Source organism: Solanum dulcamara, chromosome 6 (genome assembly GCF_947179165.1).
Source record: "Solanum dulcamara chromosome 6, daSolDulc1.2, whole genome shotgun sequence".
NCBI classification, from domain to species: Eukaryota; Viridiplantae; Streptophyta; class Magnoliopsida; order Solanales; family Solanaceae; genus Solanum; species Solanum dulcamara.
Genome location: NC_077242.1, coordinates 32,404,961 through 32,424,757, shown reverse-complemented (window position 1 = coordinate 32,424,757; position 19,797 = coordinate 32,404,961). Strand labels below are relative to the sequence as shown.

The 19,797-nt window shown below is 34.7% G+C and overlaps 1 protein-coding gene across 1 annotated transcript; it reads right to left on the bottom strand.

The window, feature by feature from the left end:
* Window positions 1-1,345: 1,345 nt before the first annotated feature.
* Window positions 1,346-3,182, bottom strand: LOC129892449 (protein SPEAR3-like). The gene is made up of 4 exons (XM_055968018.1): window positions 2,842-3,182; window positions 2,456-2,523; window positions 1,686-1,770; window positions 1,346-1,575 (listed from the first exon to the last, which is right to left on the bottom strand). Exons 1-4 carry the CDS (start codon window positions 3,112-3,114, stop codon window positions 1,465-1,467), a joined length of 537 nt encoding a protein of 178 aa, XP_055823993.1. The 5' UTR covers window positions 3,115-3,182; the 3' UTR covers window positions 1,346-1,464.
* Window positions 3,183-19,797: the final 16,615 nt, after the last annotated feature.

The window sequence follows — 19,797 nt, the reverse complement described above, 5'->3', positions numbered from 1 at the left end:
CGGATCCGGATGAGTGGGTGGAGGAAAGGGCCAAACGAGTCTCTGTAAGTTATTTAAGATATAATATAATATATTTTGATTCTAATTTTTATTTTATATATATATATATATATATATATATATATATATTGATTATAACTTTTATTTTTTAATATGCAACAAGATTATGAGCGGCACGTACGTGAGATGGGAGATTCGGTTCATCTAACGCCTGAACAGTCCACTCAAATTTGGACAGAAAAAGTGGTTGGAGGCAGCCAAAAGGGCCGAATATATGGAATGGGCTTTAGGAATAATGTACGATGACTCCAACCAGGTTTAGAAGGTATTGGATCATCGCGTCAAGCCGAGGCCATTGACGGAGTTCAGATAGCTGCAATGTCTCAGCAAATTGCAGAACTTACACGCGCATTGGCAGAATTAGAGAAAAAAAGGATCGAGGATCAAAAAAGTATGAATGAACAAGTTGAGAAAATTAAAGAACAAGTGCTCAACCTCTCTCGTCAGCCTCCGCCCCGTTATTCAAGAGGGTCCACTCTGAATGATTCCGACGATAGTGATGAATATATATCAAATAGTCCTAAGGGTTCCCTATGTTAGTTATGAACATTTTGAATTTTTTTGTTAACTTTGAAACACTTTAAACCATTCTAAATTATGATTTTATTCATTTTAAGTGTTTAATTATGTTTGTTATTATGTATTTTGCGAATTTTGTTTGTTGTTATTTGTGTTTGAATGGGCTGAATTGAATACAATTGAATTGAATTTTGAGTACAGGTGGGCAGCAGAAACTGCAGGTTTTTGCTGTCAAAAGTGTTGCAGAAAAGCGACGGACAGGGTCCTTTAGTCCGTCACTTTTCTAGTTTTTTTTTATATTTTTCTAGAAAAAGCGACGGACTAAAGGACTCTGTCCGTCGCTTTTCTGCAAAAGTTTAAGAAGAGTAGTACAAACAAAGCGACGGATGGAGACTAAAAGTCCGTCGTTTTTTATTAAATAATTTCTTTTTAAAAAAAAAAAAAAGACGGAGTCCGTCATTTTGTTTTTATATATTTTTTTAATTAAAAAAATTAAGGGCGACCCAGTCCGTCGCTTTTAACGCCCTGTCCGTCGCTATTTCAAAAGAATTGAGCAAAAAAGTGACGGAAGTGACTGAGTCGCTTTTCCGTCAAGTGTGACCAAAAAAGCGACGCAGTCCGTCGCTGTTTTGCATTCTTTTTTGACCGTTTTTTAGTAGTGTATATACCCTAATGTAATATCATCTTCAGTGATAAATCGTTCCTTTAACTGGAACAGTAGCACAGGCAAGTGCAACATGTTTTGTCATTGTTTGACGAAAAGTCATCTTCCTTCAATTATTTCAGAAGAGACTAACAAATTTCCATAAATTGCTTAAACTTGTGCATAATTTTATGTTGTCGTGAATCCATACACGAGTTGCTGAAGAACAATGTTAGATCAAATTAAATTGAAAGCCTCAGCTCTAAATCTAATTCATGGTCGCCGTTTGATTCAGAAACATGACTAGTACTTGAGCCAATTGAGGTATTTCTGGTCCTCTTCTCCATTGAGTCCTGTAGTTCATTGCCAAAAATTGTGAATTAATCAACTATATGACATAACAAGAACATGAAAATTCCAATTCAATTTATTAATTTATCTGTTGAGAAATGCAAGAAAATACCTCTATTTGTAGGTTAAGCAGATATATGTTCATGTTTGGCTGAGCAAACTGCTGAGGCTCATACAATTTGCTAGGATGCCAAGTACTGAATGTGATGATAAAAGGTAAAATATATATTAGCATAGGTGTACTAACTGTCCTAAATAAATATTTGAGTTAGAGTAATTTAAGTTGTTCACTGAAATCCTTGCTAATGAAATAATTTATTTCTGAAAAGTCTTTTTTCGATCGGAATACATATGTGTAAGTTTTAATTAAGAAGGATTTTGAGCATGTTTTCCATTGATAAGGTTTTCGAGGAATTACAAGTGATCACAAAACACACTTTTAGGGTGTGTTTAGTATGAAGGACTGTTTTCTAATTTTTTCATATTAGGTTGGTTAAATAATTTGGAAAAAACATTTTTTTAACGAAAATCAGATGAGCTCTCTAATGAAAGTTGGGAAAATAAGTTTTACTAGCAACATTCTATATTAATCATTTCCTCTCCACCCTCCAACACACTTCATCTTCACCCTATCTCTCATCCCCACCATCCGGTATACCGGCCCTTACTTCCACACCCCCACCTTCCATAGAATTTGTCTAAATTATATAACAATGCTTTTAAAAAAATAATTTTTTCAATTGCCTACCGTACACAAGAAAATAATAGGTAATGCAATTAATTTCTAGAAAACATTTTTCAACAAAAAAAAAATTCTTTCATATTGTACACACCCTTAAAGCGGTAATTTACTTTTAAGTAGGAAAATACAATAAAAAGTACCTAGCTGTAGAAGGTGGCTGGGAATCTCCATATCTAATATTTGCTCTTTCGATGTCACCCAATCCCATCTGAAATCAGAGAAAGATATGATATCATACAACGCAATTCCAATGAAGAGGGAGAAAATCTTGTAAGTGCACACTACACATATATAATTCCCAAAATAGCATATCGATTTTAGTATCCAAACATATGGTACTGACATGCATGTAATCATCTCCTGATCTCTCTTCTTTGGAAGGAAGATGAAGAATTCTAAAGATAAGTGTGCGTCCTTATCTAGTAAATTGAGAAAATCATTTGATGGGATACAATTTAGTCATGCTTTGGGACAAGTATTTTCCCATAATTTTGGAATGGTAAAGAGAGTAGGAGAATAAAAGTACCATAATGGTTTGTTGCGGTGGAAAAGCATAAGAAGAGGTTGATGAATATGAAATTGATGGAGTTGATGAATAAGATCTCTCCTGGTTGAGGTTTGTGGCATAAGGGTTGTAAGTAGTGCAATCCATTTGAGTATGCAATCTAATCTTCTCAAGTTGAGCAACACCAAGACCTCTTTGTGGCTGCTTAGCTTTCTCACTATTACTCTTCTTGCTCTTTCTTGATGATGATCTTTCATTTCCTAAGTTTGGTTCCCCAAAATAACTACTCCCCATTTCTCTCTCTCTCTTCAGATGAATTAAGAAAACAAACAAATTTCACAAGAGAAAGGACATCTCCCAAATGGGATTTTTATATATGCTGTCAACTTCCCTATTATAATTATTGCATCGCTGGATCAGATTGTATTTAGATTTATGAGATTCATTTAATTACTTGCTTGGATTTTATGCCCTTTATTTTATTCTTTTCTCTTTTTTTGTGAACTTCCAAAAATTGCCTCTACTATTATTATTTTTTGTCCTAGTCATGAACTGGTGATTGTCCCTCTCATCATAAACTTATTTATTTAATGCAATTATGAATTTTATATATATATATATATATATATATATATATAATCTTTTTTTCCATTCCACGTTTCTTCTCACTAACCCAACGTCTTTTATTTATTTTTCTTACCTCTCTTTAGATTTGACTTTATAATATTATTAGGTTCACCTTCTTTGCGTTAAAAAAAATATTGAGTGGATAATAATATATTTGTTTTAAACATAGATATTATACCCTATTTTTTGAATACCCATTATGTGTTAGGATTCATAAATTACGTTGTAGTACTTCCTCTGGTCCAATATAATGAATTGTTTGACACTTTTTTATAGTCCAAAATTAATGAATATTTTAAAATTCAAGAATATATTAATATTTTGATTAGAGCTACCCCTCTTTTTAATGGGCCTTTCAGCTACTTTTAAATCTCAAATAATAGCTATCTCTACTTTTAGGAAGGGTTTGGAACTGATCATAAAGTAATACTGACAATTTGCCATTTGATTAATGTATTTAATTTTATATTTGGACTAAAGGGAGTAGTATTTAATAATTGTATTTGCTTATATACAAAGAAGAAATTTAAAGAATTTTGTAATCTAGATAAATAGGCAAGATGCAATGTGTCAATTAATGGTCATGTTTGATTCTCATTACTCATTAGTGAAGATTTCCTAGCTTATATTTGGAATACCAGTTATGTTATCGACAAGATTTCTAGTATAAATTTCCAACCTTTTCAGTAACGGAGTAATGACCAAGGTAAATAATTTTTTTATTAAAAGGAATACATAATTTGCAGACCATTTGACAATATTATTCCTTTTTCATTCTCTTACATAAAACTCATCAGTTTTCAAAAAGATTAAAGCATAAGTAGTGCTTTTAACATAAATAAAAACCGAGCTGTGGGATTTAAAATCCTTCCATGTTTGCTTCACGTAATTGGTTATAAGGTCAAAAAGTTCATTTATCCTAGAACACAATCCCTATGAAGTAGCTAATAAAGATTTCAAGGATCTATAATTATTGCAAGTCCTTAGGACCATTTGGCCATAATATAAGTATATTTTTGGAATATTTTTGGCAAAATCTATTCAATCATAAAATTTGTGTAGTTTTGAGTATTATTGTTGAGTTCTTTTAAAATTTTAAAACTTATCTCAAATTTTTATATTTTATATATAAAAAAGTCAATCTATTTATGACTTCACCTAATTCTAATTATCCATTCCCCTTATTAGACACACTCCTGATCTATAAGAACAGAACTAAGTTGCTTCCAAAAATAAGAAGAAGAAATGCTAGTGAAAATTGCTTTACCAACTGTGGCAATCCACTGCGAAGACAAAATTTGAAGGTAATTTGCTAAAATCTACTAACGTTTTCTTTTGGTATGAATTTTTTTTAGGGTTGGTTTTGCTTGAATTAATTTGTTATGATTTTTAGATAATGTATTATCTTGTTCACTTAAAAATGATAATTTGTGTCAATTCATAAATTTTTTTGATAGTTTTTAAAATTTAAACATGCAAGTTTTTATGTCTTTATTTTAAAAAGTGAAATATGTTTTCAAATACTATGGCCAAAAACATGTTATAACTTCACTCGATCTGATTTTTTGAATATATTTGGAAATCTATGCCAAACGCTAGCTCTGTTTGGATTGACTTATTTTAAGTGTTTTAAGCATTTTTGGAGTATTTAGGTAAATTAAAAAAGAACTCATAAGCATTTGATTTTAAACTAAAATGATAAAAATAAGCTAATAAGTTGGGATTTCTAACTTATGTGTTTTTTTTTCCTTATAAGTCAATAGCCAAATGGCTTCAGTAGCTTAAAATAAACTTACATCAAGATACTCAACTCAACTCAAGAACTCAACTCTTAAAATAGCCCAACTCAATAAAGCATGAAATAGATGTAAAACAATGCTTTAAAAGATATGAATAAGTAATGCAACTCAGTATATGAAAATATAATATTTTACTCTTGGAAAGTTTCTCTAACCGACAATAATTACTTATGAGCTATGTGATGATACAACAAACTGCTATCATTGCCCCAACTGTCCAATACCTTGCAAGGGTAAGGGACACAAAATCATCTCTCAATCCAATAAAAGTCCTCTTTTGGGACTATTAGGAGTCACCCGAATAAATGGTACGATCATATCATACACTGGCTACGAGTTTATGGGGTTCGAGTTGTTCTATAATCTTACCCAAATCGATGCTCAATACTACTCCCAAAAATATAATTTACTATGTTCATAACTCAAGTGAGTGTATTTACTCAATTAACTCATTTAGTTTCTTTTGGACTTATCTCAAAACTCAACTCTTCTCAACTCATCTCTTCTCTTTAAAATAGAAGAAAACTCAACTCAACGAATGTATTTAAAAGCATGATTTAACTTTTCAACTCAATATCAAAAAATAGATGTTTAAATGTATTTATACTCATGCTTAAAATAATAACTAAGAGACTTCTGAACTGAAATCAACTCATACTCAAAATGATAACTAAGATACTTCTCAAACTCAACTCATGCTCAAATTCTTTCACAATTAAATGACGAGAATCATCATTCTTTACCACAATCAAAACAATGAATAAAATATTTAATGCAAAATTCAACTAGGGCTCATGCGAACGCAAATATGAACTCACATCTCAATGATTGAACTCATGAAAGTCATCAAAGTATATTTAAATATAAACAAGAACTCAATAAAATTTATATAGATTACTCAAGAATTGACTTTATCAAGAACTCAATAGAATTTATATGGATATCTCAAGAATTGATTGTATTAATACAATATAGATAACTGAAGATGTAGGTCATAAGGACGAACTTAATACAATGTTATGATATCCTTACATACCTAGAACGAAGATTTTCTAAGCGAAATTCGAAGACCTTGCTTGAAACTCTTGAACTCTAGCTCTTTTCCTTCTCTCCAATGCTTGATCTCAAAAGATTCTAAGTGTTAATGTAAGAAAAACCTATTGGGTACTAATTAGGGGCTAATTTTAGTCCCAAAAAGGTCTGGTTTAAGTTAGGAAAAGGTGAGAAATGACCAAATTAACCCCATTAAAATTCAGTTCTGGTCGGCTACGGACCTTTCTATGGACCATAAAAGGTCGATCGTAGAAACCATGGCCCAAAAATGAGAAATTATGAAAATTGCACAAGTGGTCTACAACTATCCTTCTACGGGTCGTAGACCCTGGGACAGGTCGTAAGGACCCTCTTGTAGACTTGCCTAGGGATTTGAGCTGGGGTCTATGGATCCGTCTCTATGGGTCGTAGATCCCTAGATATGATCTTAGACCCACCCTTTTGTAGACTTGCCTGAGGATTTGAGCTAGGGTCTATGGATCCGTCTCTCTGGGTCGTAGATCCCTAGATAGATCATAGACCCTGATCATAACTGGAATTGTGCACTTGGACCTCAAGGGGCTCCTATAAGTTATAAAATATTTGACGGGTCATAAATAAGACTCATAGAAAAGGGTCTTGGCAATGTGAAAATTGATAAGTCTCGGGGGTTTCACAAGCTCCTTCCTATGGATGGTAGAACACTTTACGGGCTATAGAGATGGGTCGTAGACCCCTGGCAGTTTAATTTTCTCAAGATTTTCTCTAGGTTCTCGGAGTTTATCTAAGTTAAAATATCATAAGGTTTTATAATATATCGCCCTTGGCATCATCCGTCCTCGAATGATGACTAAGATAATTTTCTCAAGGCATGAGTATAATGCAATAACTCAAAAGACTCAAATTCGAGATTTATCAACTCAATTTTTCAACTCAAGAAGGTACTAACTCATAGATAGGAATAGGGATATTACCTTTAACATTAACACTAGGAGGAATGAATAGATATGGGTACTTGTATTTCATATCCTCCTCAACGAATCAATTTCTCCACAAAACTTTGGCTGAAGCGACCTCTTTGGTCCTCTATTTATGAACCTGACGATCAAAAATTTGGATAGGAATATCCTCATAGGACAAGCTATCTTTCACTATAATGTTTCCTATCGAAAAAAGGAGTGAAGGATCTCCCAAACATTTCTTAAGATTAGAGATATGGAACATTAGATGAACGACATCCAAATCTGATGGAATATCTAACTCATAGGCGACATTGCCCACTCTCTTTATAATCTAATAAGGACAAATGTATCAGGGACTCAACTTTCTTTTCTTCCCAAATCTCATAACACCTTTCATGGGCAAAACTTTCAGATACACTCAATCATTTACCTGAAAATCCAAGTCTCTTCTCCTAACATCAGTTTAGGATTTCTGATGTCTTTGCATAGTCTTCAACCTCTCTTGAATAATCTTCACTTTCTCCATAGATTGATGAACCAAGTCTTACCCTATTAACTCATCCTTACCAACTTCAAATCAATCAATTGTTGATCTACATCTCCTTCCTTAAAGAGCCTCATATGGAGCCATTTGGATGCTTGAATGAAAGTTATTATTATAAGCAAATTCAATAAACGGAAAGTGGTCATCCCAATTACCTTTGAATTCAATAAAATAGGTTCACACCATATTCTCAAGATTCTGAAGTGTACGCTCTGCCTGACCATCTGTCTGAGGATGGAAAGCGATACTAAGATTTACTTTTGAACCCAAATCTTTCTGAAACCATTGCCAAAACTATGTAGTGAATTAGGTACGTCTGTATGAGATGATAGACAAAGGAAATCCATACAATTTGACTATCTCTCTAATGTACAACCTTGCATAATTCCTGGTTGAATTTGTAGTGTTAACGAGAAAGAAGTGAGCTAATTTCGTCATTATATCCATAATCACCCAAATTGAATCATGTTATCTATGAGATAACGGCAAACCTTTAATGAAGTCTATATTAATTATATCTCACCAAATCTATATTCTTAGCTACACCACAAGGCCTTTCATGCTCAACTTTGACTTATTGGCAATTCGGGCACTTAGACACAAAATCTGCTGTCTCTCTTCAAAGTATTCCACCAATAGACTTCTCCCAAGTCATGGTACATCTTTGTAGAACATGGATGAATTTAATACCTGGATCTATGGGCCACTACCATTATCCTATCTCAAATGCCATCAATACTCAGAACACACAATCTTCCTTGATATCTCAATACTCCATCTCTCCCTTTGACAAAAGCCATCACTTTCTGCTTATGAATATCTTCTTTCAATTGGAGTAAAATAGGGTATTGGTCTTTCTTTTCCTTCTCCTAAAAACCTAATGAATACTCATCCCCATTCTGCACAATAACACATCCCTTATTAGAGTCCACAAGACGTACTCCTAAACGTGTAGGTCTATGCACTTCTTTAGCCAACTCTTTCTTTTCTTTCACAACATGAGTAGTACTCCTCATAGATAACCTGCTAAGAGCATCAAAAACAACATTAGCTTTACTTGAATGGTAGAAAATAATAATATCATAGTCCTTGAGCAAATCAAGCCATCTCTTATGCCTCAGGTTTAACTTTTTTGACTAAACATATATCAAAGGCTCTTGTGATTAGTGAACACAACCACATGCACACCATACAAATAATGACGCTAAATCTTGAGAGAAAATACTACATCTGCCAACTCTAGATCATGAGTCAGATAATTTCTCTCGTGAATTTTAAGTTGTCTAAAAGCATAAGCTATGACTTTGCCTTTATACATCAAAACATAACCCAATCCAACTCTATATGCATAACAATATATGACAAAACCATATGTTCCCTTGGGTAGGGACAAGACTAGAGCAATAGTCAATCTCATATTCAAATCTTGGAAATTTTTCTCACAAGCATCAGACCATTGAAACTAAGTTTTCTTCTAAGTCAACTTAGTCAATGGCAATGATATGGATGAAAATTCCATAATAAGCCTCCTATAGTAATTAGTCAAACCCAAGAAACTCTTTTAAGTTTTTTTGAGATATGGGTCTGGGCCAATTCTTAACAGTTTCAATTTTCTACGAATCTACTCAAATACCATCACCAAAAATAATATGGCCTAAAAATGATACAGATACAAGACAAAACTCACACTTTGAAAACTTAGCATACAACTCCTTTTGCTTGAGAGTTTGGAGAACAATTCTGAGATGGTTGGCATGCTTTTTCTCACTTCTTGAATAAATCAGAATGTTATTGATAAGCATGATAACAAATATTTCCCGGTACTATTTGAACACTCTATTCATGAGGTTTATAAATGTTGTATGAGTATTAGTCAAATCGAAGGACATAATTAGTAACTCAAAGGGATCATATCTGGTTTTAAAAATTGTCTTCGAAATATCACTTTCTTTTAACTTTCAACTGATGATAGCTTGATTTGAGGTCTATCTTAGAGAAATATGTGGCACCGTAAAGTTAGTTGAAAAGTTCATCGATTATCGAAAAGGGATACTTATTCTTTATAATAACCTTGTTCAATTGATGATAGTCAATACACATTCTCAACGAGTCTTTTTTCTTCTACACTAATAGAAATTGAGCACCCCAACTAAGAGATCTCTTAACTACTCTTTTAACTCTGCTAGAGCCATTCTATATGGCAGAATTAAAATAGGTTGAGTATTGGAAAGAACATCTTTTCTGAAGTCTATCTCCCTATCAAGAGGGACTCCAAGTAAATCCTTAAGAAAGACTTCAGGAAATTCACTCACAACTAGAACTGACTGAAAGGATGGTGTCTCCACACTATCATATCCAATTCGAACAATGTGGTAGATAGATTCCTTACAGACTAACTTTTTGACCTTAAGGTGTGAAATGAATCAACCCTTAGGCAAAGTTAGACTACCCTTTCACTCAATAACTAGCTCATTAGGAAACTGAAACTTGACGACTTCGGTTTTACAATCAACCAAGGCATAACAAGCATCAAGTTAGTCCATGATGAGAATAACATCAAATTCAAATATGTCTAAATAAAATAAGTTTGCAAAAGTATCTTTATAATAGATAGAGATGGTGCAATCTTGATAGACTCTCTTAGACAGAATAGACTCACTGACAGGAGTAGAAACACAAAATGGTTCTAAGATTCATTTGGGAAGAACCAAACTTAACGGCTACATATGGAGTCACAAAAGACAAGGTAGCACCTGAATCAAGTAATACATATACATCATGAGGAAAGATTCAAAACATACTAGTGACAACATCTGGTGAGTTCTCCTGGTCATGGCGACTAGCCATATCATATTGATGGTTTAGACCTCCACCTGCTCCTGAAGTAGACCCTTCCTGATTACCTTTGTTTGGCAGTGCTACTAAAGAAGATTGGGGTATGTTGCCCTCATTACCCTATCTGATAGATGTGTATTCCTTCATAAAGTGACCTATCTAGCCATACTTGTAACACTATTAGTGTTATCTCAAAACTCTCTTAAATGTAGTCTACCACAATTATCACAAGGTGGCCTGCATGAAGAATTCTGGACCATACTACCTTGAGATTGTAAGCCTTTAGCTCTATAATTCTGGTTGCCTTGAGACCTCTAGTCATTCTTGTAATTATCTATAGGTGCACTTGCAGAAAATGGTGTCTAGCCCTCCTTCTTCATATGTCTACTTAGATCAGACACAAACTTCCTCATCTTCACCCTCACATTTGGAACCATTTCAGGGGCAAACCTGGACAGTTGGATAAAATTGAGGCTATTTTCCTTGACAGTCATCCCTTCCTTCTTCAAATTTACAAAGTGCTCTGGGAATGTAATTTCGAACTCATCCCAGACTGCAAGCTCAACATCCTCACCTCAACCTTCCTCCTACTGGTTGTACCAGACATTAGCAACATCTTTTAGATGTTAGGAGGCAAGTTTAACTCCTTCTATCTCAGTAACATTCATTTTCTTCAGGATGTTCTATATGTCATTAATGATGTTTTGAGGGTCTTTCTTAATTCTGGATCTAGTGAAGACTGGTGATTTCATCCTCAAAAAGTCTCGAATTCTATTAGCAATAGATGTCTCTTGAGAACTAGAGCTTAGAATAGGGGTAGTTTGACAACCAGACTGTGTAGCCATCAAATGTGTAAGCATAGAGATAGCTCCCCTAAATTATGCTCCTTAAGTCTTAGCAGGCTAGGCATTTGTGAAACCTCTTGATTTTGATTATCATTCTCATTCTTAGCTGCTCAAGCTCGATTTTGTGTCTGTATTTCAGACTATGGAATATCATTCTCAATAGCGTTCCTTTGGCTCAACATCTTTTTGGAAGGCATGATCTTAAATTGTGAAATGCACGAATTAGAAGGAGATTTTTATAGAATTAAACTCTATAGCACGAACTGGAGTATGAAAAAAGTCAAAAAATTCCTAAAATACCTATAGCCTTCCTATTATTAATGTGGCGTGCTTCACACTGATAAAAAAAACTCTACTAGACTCAGTTTCATAGACATTCTAGAACTCTTGAAATTTATGTTCTGATACCAAGTTTTTCATGCCTTGAGTCCACAATCTAGGAGTGGCCGACACTCAAAAATCATTGTTACTTCTGAGGCAAACCCTTGGTCTAGCTTACTTAGTAGGAGGAAGACTTTAACATATAAAATAAAACTCATTATGGGCATACAATTTATAAAATGCACTTCTCATAATAAAGTATCAACATACTCTGAATATAATAAATGTAAATATTTTCTAAACATCATAAGAATAAATTGAATAAACTCAACCATGTCTGACTAGTCTAGAAAGCATCTAAGACTGCCTCTGAAAAGAGTCCCAGGATAGGCCTACGGCTACCTCAAATTGATAAATAAAGACTGAAAATATAAAGACTTAAGAAATCCTCTAAATGCAAAGGGGTCTCACCAAAGCTGGGTAGAAAACTGATCTTCAACGATATGCATGTTGAGGATCTCTATTACCTATGTCTATATCATAAAAAGATGCAGTGCCAAATGGTGTCAGTACATGAAATGTACTGTATGTAAAATAGCTGAAAAGAAACTTACATCAAGATACTCAACTCAAGAACTTAACTCTGAAAATAGCCCAACTCAATAAAGCATGCAATATTTGTAAAACAATTCTTTAAAAGATATGAATAAATAATGCAACTCAGTATATGAAAATATAATATTCTACTCTTGGAAAGTTTCTCTAACCGAAAACGATTACTTATGAGCTACGACATAATACAATGAACTACTATCATTGCCACAACTATCCAATATCTTGCAAGGGTAAGGGACGTAAACTTATCTCTAGATCCAATAAATGTCCTCTTTTAGGACTATTAGGAGTCACCCGAATAAACGGTATGATCCTATCATATCCTGGCCACGTAGTTTATGGAGTTCGAGTTGTTATATATTGTTACCCAAATTGGTGCTCAATAATATTTCCAAAAATATAATTTACTATATTCATAATTCAAGTTAGTGTATTTACTCAATTAACTCATTTAGTCTTTTTTAGACTTAGCTAAAAACTCAACTCTTCTCAACTCATCTCTTCTCTTTAAAATAGAAAAACACTCAACTTAATGAATATATTTAAAATCATGATTTAACTTCTCAATTGAATCTCAAAAAAGACTCAAAAAATTCTCCTATGCTAACGGTAACAAAATTTTTCTCAAGCACACTGTTCATCATCTCAGGTCTATCGGAATGGCCACACCACCATCGGTGGAGCTCCCCAGGCCACCAGATTGCAAAATGAATATATCTCATCAAGCATCATCCTCTAATCTAGTTAATAATACTTTGAATCTACAAAATGATACTGAAAATGCAGTAGCAATTTCAAGTGAAGCTGGATTGACTCAAGTACATTAAATCGAGACTCCATTATTACAATCGAAACTTTTCAAATGCCTGAGCTACATCTCTAAATTCAAGAGGGTCTCGAAATAATTTGAGATAAAGAAACCACTAGGATTACTTTCCAGGTCATGGCGTATCTAAGGCCACAATTTCAGCCAATTCCATCAGAGGAATCATTGCCGATGAAGAATACAGTGGCGGTGTCGTAGCTCCGGCCATCCAAATTGAACAAACCGAATGCCAAAATATTCCTCAGGTAGCAGAGTATCTCCCTAGACCAAAGCGCCACTTCAAAACTTCCCTACTAAATTCGAATATCAATTGGAACTCTGGCAACTATAGCAGTCAAGAACACACTAATACTGAGGAACAAGTTTTGAAAGAATTGAATTCTCAGGACCAATTGCACCAGCAAATGAATGGAAAACAAGTGGTCGATCACTCTAGTGAATATGATAAAGAACTACTTGACCTTTAATATATCCAAGAGAATGATCCGCAATGCAATAGTAAGTCTGCAATGGAAACTCGAGGTAAGTCCTTTAATTCTACTAATCCCTCTCAATATGATTATATTAATCATGTTAGAAATAATATTGATTTTCAATTGCATGATAAGTCAATTGAACAAAATGCTATCAATTTAACCTCTAATATGCATCAAGTTCGAAATGTTTCTAGTGTAAGATCTGCTGAGTTTCCTTTAAATTTGGGTAACAATCATAAGGGTAATAATGTTCAGACCTACAGTGATCAAATCATTGTTGTTGTAAATGGTAGTGATCAGGAGAAAAATGCTTAAGGAATACAGAAAAGTGGTAATTCTGAGCATAATAAAGAGCTAAGTCTTAAGAACCAACAAAAAGGTTCTAAGGAAAGCCAACAATACAAACAGAAACCTTACCTTCCTAACACCAATCCTTTGAGAGTATCCAATAATTTTGAGACCTACAAACCTAACACTACCAAAGGAAACCAAAACAATATGCAGGATAATAGAAACAACCAAGTGTCTAAGCCTACCAACCAATTCAAAGCTCCTAACTCCAATGTCCCTAATCCTCCAAACCCCGTCATCCCTTATAGTCTTGCTACAAGATTAAGAGCTCAGGAAGCTGTGACTAATGCCCCTATTGATATAAGTCCTCCTAAGATTACTACTAAATAAGGTTATCCTGTTGTGGTGTTTCGAAAAGAGGACTTCATGGTCAAGCTTGTTGCTAGGTATAGATATAAACCTATTGGTAAGTTTACCAATACTATGCCTAAAATGAAGATCATCAAGCGAGAATTTATTCTCCAAACTAAACTCAGAGAAGGGATTAAACTCACTCACTTCAACTCTGGGAACCTTTATATTGATTTGGATAATGAGTATCATCACTCAACAGTATGGTCCAAAGGGAAGATATTTATTCAGGGCCAACTCATGAGGCTGCAAATCTGGACCCCTACTTTTAAACCAGAGGAAGAAACTCCTTTGGTCCTTATTTGGGTAATTCTATCTAAGTTGCCATGGCACTGCTACTGTCTTGAAGTGGTAACTCCTTTATTATCCCTTATTGGTAAGGTTTTTTTCTTGGACTTTGCCATATATAAGAAGACAAGGGGTAGTGTAGCTAAAGTCAAGGTTAAAATTGATATGACCAAGCAAAGACCTCAACATATTTGGATGGGGTTTGGTGATGATTATAATAGTGAGGGTAGATGGCAGCCTATTCAATATGAGGGAGTGCCTGAGTATTGTCACTACTGCAAGCATCAAGGCCATACTAGCAATGTATGTATTGTGAGAAGAAGGGATGAAGAGAATAAGAGAAGAAAGGAACAAGAAGAAGATGCAAGAACCAAAAACAAAGCTATCACTGATAAGAGTAATGAGCTACAGAGTCAAGAGGATATAAACTCCAAGGAGCAGCAAGGTATTAATCTTACTTTGGAAAAGGAAAATATTTAAGAAAAGAAGGAGTGGCAAACTCAAAAGAAGAAGGGCAAGAAGAATGGTCAACTTCACCAACAAAAAACACAACAACAAAGGAAACAAGGCATGATACAACAATGAGAAAGTTCTGTACCTCCTCAATCTCTCACAAGAGACAACCAACAAGCAAGGAATATGCAGCAGACAAGTATGATCTCTAATACTAATGAGTATAATTCCCAAAATTGTAATGTTATCTTTGGAGTCTAGAGAGAACCTCCCTCACCCCATAGAAATATAAATCCCAGTCTCCATGATCCTATGAAGTAGGTTGTTCATGATAATGAGAATAAAAGACCTGCAAAAAAGAAATAAAGTAAGGATGCTACTCCGTAATTGATCCAGCTACTACATTGGATGTTATGAATTGCAATGTTAAAAAAGAGAAAAACTCAGTTATTGACTCAATGCTTCCACACCCCTATGGCTCCCCCATTAGTTTTAATTTGAATGTTTTAATTACTGCTGCTGAAGTAGTTGATGGAGGTGAGGATGGGGGAATACAGGAGACACCTACTAACCTGCAGGAAGGGAATAGTAGGGGGAGGGGAGTTCATTTGGTTGACCATAGGAATGACTTTAAAGCTCCTGCAACCACTCTTCCAACTACCAGCTGGTCAACGATATATGAACAACAACATGACTCTCGAGAATAAGGTAATCTCAGAAGAAATGATTCTAAGGACAAGGTACAGGGTAATAAGACTAATATGGGCAATTTATCTACTAAAATTATCAACAAAAGTCAGAAAAATTAGAGTGCCATCTCTGAGTAAGAAGAAAAAAGATTCTTTGAAGAAAATACAAGCCAGGGAAGAAAAAAAGCAAGCTGAAAATACACAACAAAGAGTTAGCTATGTATTGGTTGAAGCCTACAGGCTGGTATACATGTATCCCCTCTTCAAGTCCAAACCAGTTCTACTGAGGTGTGTGTACTTAATAAAAGTTCCATATCAGATGACCACAATAATGATCACAGAGTTACTCACTCTGAAGATGAGGAGGATCCTGATCAGAGGGAACAAACTCATGATGAGGATGAGGAAACCATTACTCATCTCCTAAAGGCAATTGATTCTACCATAGATACTACAATCCAAAATGAAATACAACAGGTTTCTAAGAAGAATGGTTTGTCTCTTAGAGGTCAACAAGAAAAGAAGAATAAAAAGAAACAACCTGTCACCACAAGCTCTGTTAATGTTGTGTGTAAGAGTAGCATCAATACAAGGTCCAAATCTGAGAAATCTTGATGATTAGTACAATATGTTGGAATAAAAGGAGAATTGATGCTCAAGGTACATTGGATAGACTCCAAAAACTCAAGGATTATCACAACCTCTCTATGTTAGCAATACTTGAACCTTTTTATAATCAACCTCAGATCAACTACTATAAAAATCAGCTCAAAATGGACAAGGCCAGTCATAATTCTAATAATAATATTTGGCTTTTCTGGAATCAAGATGTGGATTGCTCCATATTAGATCAAGATGAGCAATAGATAACTTATGAGATCAAACATGTGTCTAGTCCTATCTCTTATATCATTATATTTGTCTATGCCAAATATAAGGATTACATGAGAAGAAGCCTTTGGGAGAAGATGCTGCAGTTTTCTGACATAGATAAACCTTGGTGCACTATTGGAGACTTTAATGTGATCACAAATATTGAGGAGAGGCTAGGTGGGAGAACTTATAATATGAACAAGAGTTTTGAGTTCATAAGTGTTATTGAAGTATGTGGACTCACGAATTTGGGTTTTCATGGTCAAACATCTACATGGTGTAATAACAGGGACAATGAGGCTAGAATTTGGAACAGGTTAGAGAGAGCCATTGTGAATGATAGGTGTCTAAAGTTGATACCTATGACTATAGTGACTCATCTTGATTCTACAGGTTCATATCACTATTCTCTATTACTATAATGCAAAGATAAACATTGTAGTCCCACCAAATATTTCAAGTTCCTCCATTGCTGGGTGGAGAATGAAATATTTCTAGACACTATTAGAACTTGCTGGAAAAGACCTATGGAAGAAACTCCTATGAGAATCTTTCACTTGAAACTTAAGAGGCTGTCTAAGACTCTTAGAATTTGGTCTAGACAACAATATGATGACATATTTGAAGCAGTCAAATAATTTGAACAAAAGGTAAAGCAAGCAGAGGATGATATTATTCATGACAATTCTGAAGGGAATAGAACCAAGCTCAACCAGGTGAATGTTTATTATATTAGATACTTGAAGACTGAGCAGTCCATTCTTAAAAAAAAGACTCAGCTTCAGTGGTTTAAGGATGGTATGCCAATTTCAAATACTTTCATGGTATCATCAAAGGAAGGAGAAGAAGATTGTTCATTCATAAACTCACTAATGACCAGGGCAATACCATTCAGGGTGACAAAAATATTGCCACTGTTGCTTTTCTCATTTTGAGAATATTTTCATTGGGAAAGAGGAGTTGATCAATGAAGATATCCTAAATTGTATCCCCAATATCATCACATATCAACATAACCAATCCCTTAATGCTATACCTACTAAGGAGGAACTGAAAAAGGCTATGTTTTCTATGAATGATGTGTTAGCTGCAGGTCCAGATGGATTTAATGGTAAATTCTTCCATACTTGTTGGAATATCATTAGTGAAGACTTATTAAACTTGGTACAATGTTTTTTTGTGGCCATTTTATATCCAAGTTTATCTCTCATACATATTTGGTCCTACTCCCAAAAGTAGATTATCCTAATAAGTTGACTGAGTTTAGACCCATATCTCTTAGCAATTTTACCAATAAAGTCATATCCAAAGTGTTGTGGCTCAGGATGTCTCCCAATCTTCCTCAACTAATATCTGAGAACCAATTAGGGATTTTTCAAGAAAGAAGAATTTCAGAAAAAATAATGCTGGCACAGGAAATTATTCATAATATCAAAAAGCCCAACCTTGGAGATAATATTGTTATTCAACTAGATATGGCCAAATCCTATGACAGAGTATCTTGGTCATTTGTATGTCTAGTGATGAGAAGAATGGGTTTTGGAGAATTATTTATAGATATGGTTTGGAGGATAATGTCTAACAACTGGTATTCAGTTATTATGAATGGTAATAGGTATGGTTTCTTCCACTCTACCAGAGGCCTCAAGTAGGGAGACCCATTGTCTCCTACTCTCTTTATAATAGGGGCTGAGGTACTATCCAGAATGCTCAACAACCTGCACCACCACTGCTTGTACAGAGGCTTTCACAAGGAGAAGATGGGTCTTTTGATTAATCATTTGAGCTTTGCTGATGATATAATCATATTCACTTCAACCTGCAAATACTCTCTAAAATTGATCACAAAGACATTACAGGTTTATGAACAAAGTTTAGGGCAACTTATTAAAAAGGATAAAAGTTAGTACATGATCCCTTTGAATAAAAATGCTGAGATTATGGAAAAGGTCACTACCATCCCTGGTTTCAAGTCTACTCATGGTCCTATCACTTATTTGGGATGTCCCCTATACACAGAGAGGCAAAGGATTATATACTTTACTAGTATGGATATCTTGTCTTCTATTACTCCTACTACCACTACCCTCAAACAAATTAAGTATAGCAGACTTCTTTTGGGGGAGAAACAAAGATAAGAGGAAATACCACTGGGCATCATGGAAAACTCTTAGCTAACTTGTGGAAGAAGGAGGTATTGGCATAAAAAATCTGAATGATGCATGCTTTGCCTTGCAATACAAGAAGTGGTGGCTCATCAGGTCTAAGAAGACTCTATGGAGAGAATTTTTTAAGGCTAAGTATTGCCAAAGGGCACATCCAGTGATCAAGAAATGGCACACTGGCCAATCTCTTATGTGGAAGCATATGATGACAAACAAAGCTGATATGGAGCCTCATATTTAAGTGGCAAATTAACTTAGCTACCTGCAGTTTTTGGTGGGATAATTTGCTAGGAATTGGACCCCTAGCTAATCACAATGACTATCTTCCTAGGCTCAAAAATATCACATTATCCAAGTTCTTCATTAATGGTGTGTGGAATAAGGAGAAGGTGAGACAACATTTCCTACACCACCTTATACAGAAGGTTCTCAGCACCTCCTTCAAATATCAACCTGGCATTCAAGATACAGCCTATTGGAAACTAAATCCAAATGGAAAGTTCACTTATGCATCAGCGTAGAACCAGGTCAGGAAAACAAGAAGCAAAACCATGACAGTCACCACTATATGGAATAATAATGTACCTTTCAAGGCATCCTTCTTGGTCTAGAGATCCCTCAGAAAAAACTCCCTACAAATAAAAGTATTATATCCTTTGAACATGAACCTGTCCAGTGTTCTTATTGTGATAGCCCTGGGTGGGACAATATATATCACATATTCAATTCAGGCCATTTTGCTAGGCATATTTGGAGGTACTTTTCAGATTGTTGGGGAATACAATATAGTAGCAGTCCCATGAGAAGTGTGTTGATGAAATGGTGTCTATCAAAACCTAACAGTGAGGTGCATAAACTCATGTTGCAAGCTCGCTTATATTTATTTATTGGAACTTATGGAAGAATAGGTGTGCTAGTAAGTATG